Consider the following 15,126-nt stretch of genomic DNA (forward strand, 5'->3'; position numbering starts at 1 on the left):
CCACAGACTGTAGCCTGCCAGGCTCCTCTGTCCATGGGATTCTCCAGGCAAGAATACTGGAGTGGGTTGCCATGCCCTTCTCCAGGGGATCTTCCTGACCTAGGGCTCAAAGCTGGTTCTCCCACATTGAGGCGGATTCTTTGGCTTACTTATCCTTCCCTTACTTCTGTTTTCTTTTCTATAACATAGGAATGTTAACCTTTACAAAATTTTTTTTTGTAAAGATTGATGTAAAGAGCCTAGCATGATGTCTGTCACATAGCAATCATCTAATATTTGGTGGCTTTAATACACAAAAATTTTTGAAAGCAGCAATATAGTATGGTGACAACCATATTAAAATAGAAGTTAGTCTGTCTCATTTTAAATTTATGTTTTAAAATTTAATTTTAAAATGTTTGACAATTAGTTTTCAAAGGGAGACTCAAAATACCCAATAGTTCATTTACACTTTGCTCTTCCGTCCCTTCCGCTCCAGCTGAAGATCTTGCCTCATTGCTTCGCTAAGGAAGCGGCAGCAATGGGGTGAGAGAGCTTCACCCTCCTAAAGTGCTATCTCCCAGCCCCACTGTCCCCCACACCCACTCTTGGGCTCCCCGCCTCTTTTCAGTGAATGATGGGTCCCTACTGCTCTCAGGCTACCCCTCCATTTTTGTTATAGATATTATCACCTCCTGTCTTTTCAAGGACTTTGCTCCTATAATTATCTCCTCCTCCTTCTCCAGCATGTTTCTGTTTCTCTTCTTCCTATCAGCACTCCCATCCTTGCAAACCTTCCTGGACTCTATGCCACCCATCTTTCTGTTCCAGCCACGTCTCAGTGGAGTGCCTGGAGTTGCTTACATGGCCATTTTCACTTCTTTGTATCTCATTTTCAACTCAACGCACTCCAGTTGGGTTTGCATACCCCCTCACTAATTATTTCCATGCTGGCAAGTCCTGTGGTCACTTTTCTGTCTTCTTATTTGATCTCTAAACAGTACTTCACCCAGCTGACCACCTCCCCCTTCTTGAAAATACTCCCCACCACGTGGCTCCTTGGTACCTCACTTTCCCTGCTATTTGACTCATCACTCCCACTCCAGCGCCTCCTCCTCTGTGACCCCTTAAAATGTTGGAGTGACCCCGGAGGCAGTAGGATGGCCCCCTACTCAACTCTGTCTGCACTCTTTGCCTGGATGACCTCATCTGGACATGTGGCCGTGGCTTTAAATACCTTGCAAATATGCTTCCAGTTCTGACCTGTTCTCCACACTCTAAACTGACCCAGCAAATCACCTTCCTGACATCTCCGTGTTGGCGTCAAATGGGCATTGAAAGCCCTTCCTGGCCAAAAGCAGACACCTTGACTCCTAACTCCTGCCCCTCTGTACTATGACTCCCTGAGTTCCCCCCACTGAGTAAACACCACCTCCATCTCACCAGGAACTGAAACAAAAGAATCACGAATCTATCTTTATCTCTCCCTTACCCTCCCTCTTCACATCAGCAAGGCCTCTTGGCTTTACTTCCGGAGCATATTCTGAATCCATCCCCTCCGGAACCCCCTGGCTGAGCTCACGCTGTGGTCCTGTCCCGGGCACCACGCCTCCCTCCTCCCCTCCTGTCCTCCTCGGATGCAGGAGTCACGGAGAGGGTCTGAGTCTCCCAGCCGTCCCTCATCATTCCCACGCTCACATCCTTTGTGACATGCCATGCGTTGAATGAAACCCAGGCTCTGTGGGTGTCGTGGCTCCAACAGCCCGACGTGAGGGGCTGCCCGCCACCTCAACGACCTCTCCCCCTTCCATTCTCCTCACCTGTCCCCTGTGCTTCAGCCACACTGTCGCCCCAAGTTCCTCAAACAGGCTTTCTTCCTGGAAAGCTATATAGCATGGCTGTTTCTTCTTTTACATTCAGGTTTCAACAAAGAGCCACCTTCCCTGGGCAGTTTCCTCTCCCCTCCCCATCTAGATGAGTACTTGGTCCCCACTGCTAGGAGTCCTCTCTGCTTCTATTCATTTCCCCAGGAGAGAACGTTTAGTTTGTTTTTCCCCCCCTTTTATAACACTTTTGTTATAATGAACCTCCTCGGACAGCTCTCTCTGTATGCATGAGACCTTCTCTGAGACACCTATAGAGGTGAACTGCGTCATAGAATATATACATTTCCAATATATTACTGCTGCTGCTGCTAAGTCGCTTCAGTTGTGTCTGACTCTTTGTGACCCTATAGATGGCAGCCCACCAGGCTCCCCCGTCCCTGGGATTCTCTAGCTAAGAACACTGGAGTGGGTTGCCATTTCCTTCTCTAATGCATGAAAGTGAAAAGTGAAAGTGAAGTTGCTCCGTCGTGTCCGACTCTTTGCGACCCCATGGACTGCAGCCCACCAGGCTCCTCTGTCCATGGGATTTTCCAGGCAAGAGTACTGGAGTGGGTTGCCATTGCCTTCTCTGTAATATATATTACTAAATGTAGTCAAATTGTTCTCCAAAGTGCCTTTATCTAGCAGACTTGTGAGTGTCCCTATTTTTTGTTTGGTTTCACCGCCATTGATATTCTCTGATGGGAAATCGTTACAGCTCTGCTAGATGACAAAGGAGATCTGTTTGCGGTTTTCTTTTGGATGTTTTTAATTACTGAAGAGTGCGGACACTTGGTTTTCTTTGGTCACTGTCCATATGCTTTGGCCAGTTTTTTTTTTTTTTTACTGGGAGTATTTATCACTGCCTAATTGAGCTAGAGAACCTTTCGTCAGTATTCTGAACAGTAATCTTGTATATTTTACAAATGTTCTACATTTCTTCTCCCTAACGAGTGCGTGTCTTCTATCATTGCCCCAGGATTTCTTTTATCATCTGAAAGTTTTCAACTTCACTGTTGCCAAATGTATGAATCGTTTTTGCTCCAGTTTCTGCCCACTGTTTTGTTACAGTGTGTGCCCATTTCTGTTTACTAATCTTTAGCCTCCCTGAGGTCATCTCTCTGTATTACTTCTCATAGAAACAAGTTACTTCTATGTTATTCTAATCTAATCATTTTGAAGTTTTTTTACTTCCCACATTCATATGTTTGCTCCCTTCAAAATGAATTTGGGGTATAGTTTCAATTGCTTTTTATAATCAGAACTGTCAATAACAATAAAGAAACAGGAGACGAGCTCTGACAAGCCATCCTACCCTACGTCCCTCCCTTTTCCGGGCCCCTCCCTTTGCAGCAGGACTCACCTAGCATCTGCCCCAGGTACTCGCCTGCCTTGTCACAGAATTTGTTGTGACTGAGATCCAGTGATTTAATTCTGTAATTGTTCTAGAGAAAGAAACAGGGCAGAGAGAGGTGATTTTTGTCTTCTCTGTCTTCTCTGCAAATGCCTCACTTTGAGCACTGCGATGGGGCCCGCGTACGCCGAAAATTAAGTAGGCTAGTGTTCTTAGACGGAGGACAGTTCATTTCCTGTACAACTGTTGATGACTGCTAGGAGAATTTAGCACCATCCAAACAGTCCTACCAATTGCTGAGGCTTTTGATAGGACTGGAGTCTGAACACTCAGCAGCTCCCTACACCAGGCAAGTGGCCTCACTCCTTCCTGACGCTCAGAGCCACCCATGTCCCAGCAGCATCGCTCAGGGGGCTGGCCGCAACCACATCCCTGCCTTCTTACCGACAAGGCTTGACAGAACAGCTCTGCAGATTCTTCCTTGAAGTTATTCCCTGCAGTGAAGGAGGGGGGGCATTAGCAACGTTCTTCAGACTAAGGCTCCCTAACCCTCCATATCTTAGTCCTGCTAGTGTCTTGCCTTTGGAACAATCGGACATAGAAAAGGTGGCAAGTCCAGCAAGGACATACTGTATAGCATGTGGAACTCTTCTCAGTGTTACGTGGCAGCCTGGATGGGCGGTGGGTTTGGGCAAATGCTTAAAGCAGTGTTTGGGCACAGAGGCACACACGGGGAGAAAGGCAGCTCATTACCATCTCTTTAGTGCTCCTTCCCTTCTCTCTCTGCCATGACTGTGCAGGGAGTTTCAGGAGTTGGTACACCATGCTCTGAGCCTCCACTGATAGCATCAACCCCTGGCCTTGTGCCTAAACTCTGTGATGTTCTAAAAATGCTAATTCAAGTCTAAGCAGCAGAGGTGGGCCTGGAGAGATGAATGAGTCACTTACCATGTGTGCAAAATCGAAGAGGTGCCAAAAATCTCAGCAATTGCGATGAATAAGATCTTAATAGTTTAAAATCCAAATCAATGTAAAAACATCTATGATGAACCAGAGTTTAAATAAAAGCAGGATCTGACTCTGTACTTCATTCCAATCTGTCCCTGTGGGATCCTGTGGTTTATTTAAAGTGTTGATATTTTTCTTTACCCACGGATTTATCTTTGTATTAATTTTGGCTTTTAAAAATGTTGCTTTAAGATGTTATTTACTTGGTTACTGAGTTTTCTGTTGCCCCTTAAGTTCTGCGGCTGAGGCGAGTGCCTTCCTTGTCTTATCCTAGCCCTGGTCCTGCTAAGGAATCCATTGATAAAACACTGGTGATTTGCGGGGAATAGATGACACAAATTCTTATCCCCAAATTTCTCCTTGAAAGTTTAATAAACCGTATGTCTCTAGCACTGAGAAAGCGCTTGGCACGTAGCAGGTGCTCAGTTAATCCTGAATGAATGAATGAATGAATCCATTGAAACACAAATACGTCCTTGGTTGTTTCTGGCACCAGTACAATGAAATGAGATGACAATCTAGTCAATGTAGAAACTTATGTGATCTGTTACTCAAATTGTTGTATTTATACTATTTGTTACCTGTCCTACATCGGCTGTAAGAAATTATTTGGAAGATAGATGAAAAATACAGATTCTTAGCCTTTCCCCCTAAAGATTCTGACTTAGCAGCCTGGGATAGGGCTGGGAAGTTCGTGTTTTTGCAAATAACTTTCTGGATTAATGTTATATTAGAGGTCTTAGCCAATACAACCAAAAAACTCTCCAGGAGCCATAAATACTGGAAAGAAGAGACAAAAACTTCCATTGTTTGCAGACATTATCACCTACATAAATAATCTAAGAATATTAACAAAATGTCAGAACTACTAAGATAATTCAATAAAATGATTGACAATAGGCTCAATGTACAAAAATTAATAGCTCTCATGCTGTTGCTGCTGCTGCTGCTGCTAAGTCACTTCAGTTGTATCCAACTCTGTGCGACCCCAAAGACGGCAGCCCACCAGGCTCCCTCCGTCCCTAGGATTCTCCAGGCAAGAACACTGGAGTGGGTTGCCATTTCCTTCACCAATGCATGAAAGTGAAAAGTGAAAGTGAAGTCCCTCAGTCGTGTCCGACTCTTAGTGACCCCATGGACTGTAGCCCACCAGGCTCCTCCGTCCATGGGATTTTCCAGGCAAGAGTACTGGAGTGGGGTGCCATTGCCTTCTCCGATACCAGGAATAAAGTAATTAGAAAAAGTGGTAGAAAAAACATTCTATTCTCATAAGAATGAAATGATAAAGACCTCAACATAAAGCTAATATGAAATATGCATGACTAATAATGAAATAAAACTATAACAATTTATTGAAGAACATAAAAAACCTGATGAAACCAAGTTCTTAAATGAAGCTACTCAATATTTTGAATATGTCAGTTCTTTCCTGAATTAACCTAGAATATTAAATATAACTCCAACCAAAATCCCAATAAGTTTTTTTAATAGAACTTGACAAAATGATTTAAAAATTCACCTGGAGGAGAAACTGTCCAGGAATAGCCAAGATTACTTTGAAAAAAGGTCAAACTTTGTCCACTCAAATATTAAACACATTATTGTTGTTGTTTAGTCACTAAGTCATGTATGACTCTTTTGCAGTCCCATGGACTGCAGCCTACCAGGTTCTGTCAGTGGGATTTCCCAGGTTGGAATACTGGAGTGGGTTGCTGTTTCCTTCTCCAGGGTATTTTCTCAACCCAGGGATCAGAACCTGTGTCTCCTGCATTGCAGGTGGATTCTTGCACTGCAGAGCCACTGGGGAAGCTCAAACATATTAAAATATCTAATATAAGCATATAAGTATAAAACTAATATATTGAATGTTACATACTTGATATATTTTATAAATTTCAACTAATTATAACATATTATAATTTAAATATTTTAAACAAATACTAAAACAGTACAATGTTGACATAGAAATAGCTAAATGAAATGGGATAGAGACTCTAGAAAGGAATCTATATTTATATGGCAGGAGACCCAGGATCTATCCCTGGGTCGGGAAGCTCCCCTGGAAAAGGGAATGGCAACCCACTCTAGTATTCTTGCCTGGAGAATTCCATGGTCACAGGAGCATGGTGGGTTACAGTCCATGGGGTTGCAAAGAGTCACACATGACTGACTAACACACAGTTTAATATATGTTAAAATGGCATTCAAGTTAGTCAGTAAAGGGTAAGTTATTCAATTAACGAAGCTGGGCACTTGGCTATGAATTTTAGCCAGGTGAAAATAACACGTAGGACTTCTACCTAACGCCATTATAAAAAATAAATTCCAGATATATTAAAGATCTTTGTGGGAAAAATTACAAAAATATTTGAAGAAAATAAAAGAAAATACTTTAAAATCTGAAGTAGGAAACAGTTTTTAAGCAAGACTACAAAAATCAAAACTGTAAGAGAAAAGACTGATGAACTTGACAACAGTAAATATACAAACTTTTATATTAGAAAGCGCCAGGCGTGAGTGCTAAGTCGCTTCCGTGGAGTTTGAGTCTTTGCTGCCCCAGGGACTGCAGCCCACCAGGCTCCTCGGTCCATGGAATTCTCCAGGCAAGAATACTGGAGGGGGTTGCCATTTCCTTCTCCAGGGGGTCTTCCCCACTCTGGGACTGAACCTGTGTCTCTTGAGTCTCCTGTATTGGCAGGCAGTTTCTTAACCACTAGTACCACGTGGGAAGCCCTTCATAGGCTCACCTGAAAGCTGAAGACTGAAAAGCGAGGAGGTGTTATTCTGGAGGAACTCGGAGAGGATTCTGGCCCCCTCCAAGCCGAGATCATTGTCGGAAACATTCTAAAAGGCAAGAGAACACTTCTGTATGTAAAAATCCCACCAAAGGGCCCTGGTTAACAAATGATGGGGGATGGGGGCTTACTTGAGGCCTGTCCTAAGGGCATAAGGTTGGGGTAGAGACAGCAGGTGTTAGGTCAAAGGACTGGAAGGGTTAGGGAGATTAAAAGGAGGAGGAGGAGGAGAAAGAGGAGGAGGAGGAGGAGGAGAAAGAGGTAGAAGAGGAGGAGAGGACCCCTGGTTTTTCTGATGTTTCATGGCGAGGCCCTAGGCTGGTCTCAATTCTCTGAAGCTGACCTCAAAGACTCCCCCCACCCTCCCCAGTTTTGCCCTGGTATTTTAGATAAGCACATTGCATTTTTTTTTTTTGGAAACCCAAGATAACTATTTGGAGGGTTTAGTATGAAACAATTGATAAACAAATTAAGAGTAAGCAATTATTGTAATTCCCTTCACTGGTTCCTGAAGCATGAATTACTGTGCTCGGAAGAAATTGGGGTATAAATGGACACAGTCCATTCAGGCTAATGGGAGGGATTTTACATAACTTTGCCATTATTATCTTGGTCGTTTTTCCCCCTTCTTTTTTTAAGTTTTAAAACTGTAGTAAAATAGACGTACACAACGTTTGCCATCCTAACCATTTTGAAGGGTACAGCTCAGTGGGCTGAAGTACACTCACGCTGGTGTCCAACCATCGCCAATCATCTATCTCTGGACGCATTGTATTTTATGAAATTATCTCGTGACTTTATTTTCTTTAAGAAAGTTCACGTTAAGGCAACTCTAAAGAAGTTTGTCCATTTAGGGACTTGTGAGGTCAGATGGAAATAGGTTCTCAGGGTTTCCTATGCCCATGGGGAACGCAGAGTCCCTGGTCAGCCTCTTAGGTGTGGAACTTCCTCTGAGAAGTCACTTCTAGTGGGGAGGAGCCCCCAGATTGAGAGCAGAAAGCCTGGAGGCTGGGCTCGGGTAGGGGTCTCTGGCTTGTCTCGAGTGGCTTCTGAGGCCCTGAGTGTGGAGGTAGGAACAGGCAGGACCGGGCACAGCACCATCTCCTGCAGGTAGTAGTTTTCCTGCAGCATCTCCACCAGGCTCAGGATACCCTCCTCCATGATGCAGTTGTCCGCCAGCTCCAGCGTGAGGACAGTCGTGTTGGACTTCAGCCACCACAAGGGGAGGGGGAGAGAGAGAAAGATGGACGGTGACAGAGTCAGTTCCCTGCCTTTGCCCAGAACCCATCAGCCCTCTTGAACATCCTGGCTGTGTCAGAGGGTATGGAGGTGCGGGCTAGCAGTTCTGGAGGAGTGGCTAGCAACAGGGGAATAAGGCAGGGCTACTGCCATTCCCATGAGTTTTGTTCGTGGCTGTTGCTTCGTCACTAAGTCATGTCCGACTCTTTGAGACCCCTGGTGGACTGCAGCCCGCCAGGCTCCTCTGTCCACGGGATTTCCCAGGCAAGAGTACTGGAGTGGGTTGCCATTTCCCTACTCCAGGGGATCTTCTTAACGCAGGGATTGAGCCCGTGTCTCCTGCATTGGCAGGTGGTTCTTCACCACTGGCCCACCAGGGAAGTTTTGCTAGGACATGCTTCTTCTGGGCACCTCCTTTCCCAACAAGGGATTCCCAGGGGGGATTTAGAAGGGGGACATGACAACAGAGTCCTGCAAAGGGGAAGGCACAAGGGTGAGGGGAACAGATTTTAACCATTTAGCCTCGAGGAGAGAGGCCTGTGACCTACTCCAGGATTAAGGAGAAAGTGATACATTTCAGTTCAGTTCAGTCGCTCAGTCGTGTCCGACTCTTTGTGACCCCATGGACGGTAGCTCGCCAGGCCTCCCTGGTACATTTAAGAACGGTATTTAAGCCTAACGCATCTCCTGTGCCATCTTGCTCAGAGGCCTCTCTTCTAGTTTAGGCTTAAGGTTTATCTGGACTCTCTGACAGTCAGGATGTTGCCTCAAGGCTGTTTGGAGGGAACTGGAGCTTAAATACTTTCCTAATTAATTTTTATGGGAGTATAATTGCTTTACAATGTTGTGTTAGTTTGTGCTGTACAACAAAGTGAGTCAGCAATAGCCCCTCTTTTTTGGAGTTCCTTCCCATGTAGGTCACTACAGAGCATTCAGTAGAGCTCCCTGTGCAATAGCGTATGGTCTCATTAGTTATCTGTTTTATACATGGTATCAATAGTGTATGTATTGCAATGCCAATCTCCCAATTCTTGCCCACGCCCTTCTCCTTTGGTACTGATACGTATTAGAACCTAAATCTTAAATCAATATCTACATGCAAGCTAGTCTGCATTCCCACAGGGAACAAGGCAAGTGGAAATGACTAGCATTGCAGCAAGAGGGACTGGGGTTAGCTCTAACCACAACTTCTGTCCTTCCCTTCCCCACCTCGTTCCCTGTGCAGAAAGGCAGAGAGAACAGATTCATCTTTGGATCTGAGCACTTTTGAAGCGCACAAAGCCACGAGAGAAGTAGAATGTGGTAGGAGCTCTTGTCTCAAGCAAAGGGAGAGTGTCACAGAGCGAATTACAGCCACGCAGGGAGGTCCTCCGGGGCCTTCAGGAAGTGTCTTCTGGCCTCAGCTCTCTGCGGGGTGGGGGTGGTGGAGGCAAAGCTCAGGGGCCCTCCCAGTCTAGGCGTCATTTAGCAGAAACTGGGACTGAAGGGCCACTTTCAGTGTCGTTCTGGGGGCCAGCACAGCGTGTGGTGCCGCGGGTGGGCCCGATCGCCAAGTCCATCCACATTCATTTCACAAGGACGAGTATCTATTTGTCACCCTCTGTGCCAGCTGCCCAGGAAACAGGGATAAACAGAAACCATCCCTCCTCTGCAGGGGGTCCACAGCTCACTAAGTCCAGGGGCATGGAGATTGGCGGAGGAGGGATAGATCCCAGGAAGTATGAAAATGACCCCTCCTATCGGGGCGCTCTTTATCTAAGCCAGGGGAGAGCATGACATGTGAGAAGTTCAACTGTACCAGAGATATCAGTAATAATTAAACGTTCAGTCCATGGGAATGTCACAATGATTAATTGTCAAAGGGGTGATACAGAGAATCAGAGAAGAAAAACTCCCCCTAAACAGAAACTGCTGTTCCTGAGAGCCAAGTGGCCCAAGTCCTGAGTGGATTTCATTATATTCTATTTTTTTTTCCCATGAAGCTCATGAGGTAATGCTGCATTCCTAACACTTCATTAATCAGTCTTTCAATGCTCCATAAATTTCAAGATGGCTTTGTTCTTTCTCTGCTCTTCCCTGCCTTCCCTCCTCCTCCTGAGGGTCACGTTCAGTGACTTCTTAATGAGCACGCACTAAGGGCAAATGCTGTTATAGATTCAAAAATGAGTGTGTTTTTTTTTTTAAATCAAACTTTTTCTTTGCTGTCCTAAGTGAACAAACAGCGTTATACTGACATACACCTGTTACATTGTCTGTTTTCCTGAGATGGAGTCAGTTGTGCATACGGAACGCTATACAGTAAGTTCAAGGTCAAGTCCTTGTTCACTCATGCCAAGCTGAGCGAGAACATTATTCCTGTGGGAAAACAGGATTCACTCTGCAGTGTGATCTTGAAGAATTACACCTAATATTGCAAAAGGCAGACATGGAATGGCTCAGTAGTGAACTCATTTATCGCAAAGGTGAGCTTCGGAATGGAGACCTGGCTGATATTTTGTCTCGTGTTTCTGCACTAGCATTTGGGCCCTTGCCCAGATCAGTTGCTTTTCCAGTGTCCACAGCCTTGTGCCTTTGCTTCCTGGATATGAAAGAACACAGACTTTCAAGGTCTGGGTCTCTAGTAACCTCTTTCTTAGGAGCTAATGGGCATCCATGCCTATTGGGGAAATAGCTGATAGTGATGCAGAGTCTGGGATTCCAGGTGGTTCAGTGGTAAACAATTGGCCTGCCATGCAGGAAATGAAGGTTTGATCCCTGGATTGGGAAGATCCCCTGGAGAAGGAAATGGAACCCACTCCTGTATTCTTGCTGGAAAATCCCATGGACAGAGGAGCCTGGCAGGCTGCAGTCCATGGGGTCATAAATGAGTTGGAGATGACTAAGCAGCTAAACAATACCATGCAGAGCCTAGGGCAAGGTGGGCAAAGAGGTGGCAACTCAGGTCCCACAGTAGGGCTCTCTGACTCTTGGGCCCACCACCCTGTCAAGCCCCCAACTCTGCCAGGCTCCATGTGCCCACACTGGCATGCTCACCACCAGGGCTATAGCAATAGCCTTGGTTCCGTTGGGGCCCAGCCCATGGTGGTTGAGGTTTATGTAGGACTCCTCCATGTTCCGGATGAAGTAGGAGACGGGCACTACGCCCACCAGTTTGCAGGCCTCCAGGTACAGCTCCTTTTGTCCAGTGGTGAAAAATTTCTCGGTATCTGCAAAAAAATAAAAAGATGCCAGAGGAAGAAGTGGAGTTTCTCTTCTTCCTTTGCATTATCTTCCTGCTAACCCAGACCACATTTGATTCTGACTGGTGTCCTCTCTGCCTGAGGGTCTGATCCTATGCGTGTATGTTCCTCCAACTGGAAGGTCAGCCCGTGGTGGGAGACTCTGACTCCAGAAAACCCCATGGGGACGTTTCCCTTTGGTAAGAGAGAAGGTCCCTGGTTTTAGACTCCAAACTACCTGGAAGAAACGATGTGCTTCACCTCCACCTTCCCAGGTTGACTGCGAAAGGGTGTGTAAGGGTGACCTTGAGGATGTGTGAGCCCGTCTGTGCCCACCTGGGGACACCTTTGAAAGGCCAGCCAGGGAAAAACCTGGTGGTTTGTTGACAGTTGAGGGAGCTTCCACCGCAGTTTTAGTTTCACTGTGCCCAGTCGTGTCTGACTCTTCTGTGACCCCATGGACGGTAGCCCACCAAGGTCCTCTGTCCATGGAATTTTCCAGGCAAGAACACTGGAGTGGGTTGCCATTTCCTCCTCCAGGGGATCGTCCCGACCCAGGGATCAAACCCGCATCTCTGTATCTCCTGTATCGGCAGGTGGATTCTTTACTACTAGTGCCATCTGGGAAGCCTTTAGTTTCATTACCACTGTTAAAATGTGAGCCACAAAGATTTATGAAAGATTTAGAGAACTCCCAACTAGGAAAAGCCCAAGTAGGATGCAGTGGGCTTCTGTATGTGCAAGAATGAAAAGATCCCCAAATCCATTGGAAACAAATACACTTGGGGGCTGGGGACTCAGTTCCTTGGACTTTAGACTAGCCTGGCTAGTGGGCAGCGGGCGGTGGGCCTCCCTGGATTCTGGATGCCCCACGACCCTGTCCTCATTGAACAAGCTCCACTGATGCAGGGCTTCCCAGGGTCAGCTGGGGTCTAAGCCAGCATCTGTTTTCCCTTCACATCCCTGGGCCTTTGGCCAACCCACCCTAAACATTTCTAAGACAGACAACGAAAGCTTTGTTGGTGGAAGGACAACGTCTTTGCAAGCAAGTTGATTTTATAGGCATAGCTACAAATTGGCCTTCTTTTCCAGGTGATTGTAGACCAGGGGGTTTTTCGAGCTTCAGCACTATGGACATTTTGAATTGGATCATTCTCTTCTGTGAGGGACTGTTATGCGCAATGTAAAATATTTAGCAGGATGCTTTTCTTCATACATTTCTTTTTGGCTATGCCATGCAACTTGCGGGACCTTTCCCAACCAGGAGTCGAACCCTGGTCAGGGAGTGTGGAGTCTTAACCACTGGACAACCAGGGAAGTCCCTGAGCAAGATTCTTGGTCTCTACCCATGAGATTCAAGTAGCATCTGCCCCCTCACCCCACCTCCAGTTTGCCAAGTGGTCCTTGGGGTGCAAAATAGCCTGTTGTACAGGAAGAGCAGAAGTAACGTCCCTCTTCTCTCGCTTCTGTTACCTCTCCACCAGCTTGCTATTCCTGCCCGGGCTCCTGTCTCGGGCCATCATGGGAGACTTCCTGCCCCATCCTCAGTATCTCAGCGCCAGCTGCTGGGGCGCTAGAAACTGGAGGAGCTGAGCCCTGAGTTTCCGTCCAACACAGAACTGTGGGGCCCAGATTCAGTCCTTAGAAGTTCCTGTTTGCCCAAGCAGGATAGGTAACCCGCAGCTTTGTCCTTGGAACTCACTCTTCTCTGTTGCAGTCCGCTGACCACTTCTAGCTGTATTCACTACAGTTATATTATCGAGGCCGTTTGCAACAGTGTTATCACTTGCTGGCCATGGGTGTGGGGAGGGGGAAAGAGATAGAAGCCGGAAACTGGGATGCAACCTCCATTGTTTCTATCTGACACCCCTCTGACCTTGTAAAATTGGGTGTTGCAATCAGCGTCAGCAGCAACCTTGAAGTGGGAAAGAAGTTAGAAAAGGGACAGCAGGATTCCCGGGGGGTGGCAGGAGGAGGTCTGTGTCGAGGGTGAGGTTGCAGGTTGACTATGAGGGGGAGGTGACTGTGCAGGGGAGCCACACAGCTGAATTCGGCAGAACAGCCTCGCCTGTGTGCCTGCAGCCACTGATCACAGTGCACCTCCCCAGCTCCGGAACACAGGTGAGGAAGGGGTTCAGTCTGGGGAGTCTGAGGCCAGCCCATCAGGCGGGGCCAGCATTGTTCTGGCTCTGCTTCCTGTGTCCTTTTTCCGCACCTCCTTCCTTGAGGGGACCGGGAGGGAGGAGAGGGTAGAGGTGATGTTTGCAATAACCCTCAGCCAGAGCCCCCTCCCCTTGCCCAGACACGCTTGGATTTGTTGAAGGAAAATGTGGGGCCCTCGACTGGGGGTAATAAGAACTCTCCTGTGAGAGAGGAAAGGCGCCAGCATGCCAGACGGGCCCCAAATCCTCCAGGGCCCCTGGGATATGGCATTCGGAGGGCGGATGGACCAGGTCGGGTGAACATGGGGTCAGCAGACGCTGGCAGACTTCTCGGCCACTTGCACAGTCTTTCTAAACCTCAGTTTCCTCCCCTGTAAAAGGCAGGTAAATAATGCCTACCTCCTGAAACTGGTACAAAGGTGATATAGAGGCCACTTGTGGAAACATTCAGAAAACCGGAAACCCCTGCCCTTTTATTGGTCCAGCTTTCGACAAGCTGATGCAATGGGCATGGGGTAGCGGGGTCTCGAGGAGGATGAGGCATAACGCCGAGCACAGCCACATTCCCTCCACAGCATGTCCCTCCACGCAGAGCCTGGGTCGACGGCAGGGACCGATTTCTGCAGCTTCTGAGCAGGCAGGTGAACCACCCCTCGCCCCTCAAAGGCCTACACTCACCTTCGATCTCAAGATCTGTCTCTGAGCTCTCCCGGGCTGGTTTCTCTTTCTCAACAGCCACAGGGGCTTCAGCCTCACAGTAGAGTGTTTCGTTACTGCTCTGCAGTGCAGACACACTGTCGCTCTCATCTGGAAGAAAAACTCAGCTCCTTAATTCTGGAAACAAAAGCCATCAACCGGCCTTTCCCATGGAGGCCGGAACTGGCGTTCCTGCCCCTCTGTTTCACTCGTCGACGACCTGGGTCTTGGCTGCAGCCACTGACCCCAGCCTTATATGGCTCAAGCGTGCCCTCAGCCCTGTTGGGGGGCCCTCACCCTATGAGCCCTCCCTTCGCTGACACTGGGCAGCCTCCTGTGCTAACTGCCCTCCGTGTTTCCAGGAGGCTTGCCCCCGTCCCAGCCCCTGGGTTGGGCCAGCCTTGGATGTCGACTACTTGCTTCCTCTTTTCCTTCTTTGTGGCTTGGGTGGGGTTCAGGGTCTGCTTTACTCGTTCAGAGAAAGGACATGTACGGATGCGGAGGCTTCCTCATTGGCAGGCACAGAGGGCAAGGGGCAGGGCAGGTGACTTGGGTCAAATGTAAAATAAAATGGAACAGAAGCAGTCTCAGGGAACCAGAGGGCTAACTTGATTCCTAAGGATTTGACCTAGCTTCTCTTCCTTCCAATCCAAATTTATGACCATGAAGAAGGAAAAGCTTGCAAGTCTCCCTGGGTTGAGGGGGTGAGACTAATTGCTATGATTAAATACATGAGTCCTGGAATTTCCTCACACCATTCCCCTGCACTTGGTAGATGGGACTTTTCTGTCACTGGGCCTCTGATCTGGA

General features: G+C 47.3%; 2 protein-coding genes across 2 annotated transcripts in view; one reads left to right on the plus strand and one right to left on the minus strand.

The window, feature by feature from the left end:
* Positions 1 to 3,256: 3,256 nt before the first annotated feature.
* Positions 3,257 to 14,748, minus strand: LOC123464664 (leucine-rich repeat-containing protein 74A-like). Its single transcript, XM_045162017.1, has 5 exons — positions 14,299 to 14,748; positions 11,274 to 11,446; positions 8,100 to 8,207; positions 6,954 to 7,050; positions 3,257 to 3,692 (listed from the first exon to the last, which is right to left on the minus strand). The coding sequence occupies exons 2-5, from the start codon at positions 11,349 to 11,351 to the stop codon at positions 3,427 to 3,429; spliced, it is 549 nt and encodes a 182-aa protein (XP_045017952.1). The 5' UTR covers positions 11,352 to 11,446; positions 14,299 to 14,748; the 3' UTR covers positions 3,257 to 3,426.
* The window catches only part of ANGEL1 (angel homolog 1), a gene marked incomplete in the record, with an annotated part of 17,910 nt that continues 16,213 nt past the window's right edge, over positions 13,430 to 15,126 (plus strand). Inside the window, 1 exon segment of the mRNA XM_045162015.1 lies at positions 13,430 to 13,579.

This window comes from Bubalus bubalis, chromosome 11 (genome assembly GCF_019923935.1).
Source record: "Bubalus bubalis isolate 160015118507 breed Murrah chromosome 11, NDDB_SH_1, whole genome shotgun sequence".
NCBI lineage: Eukaryota > Metazoa > Chordata > Mammalia > Artiodactyla > Bovidae > Bubalus > Bubalus bubalis.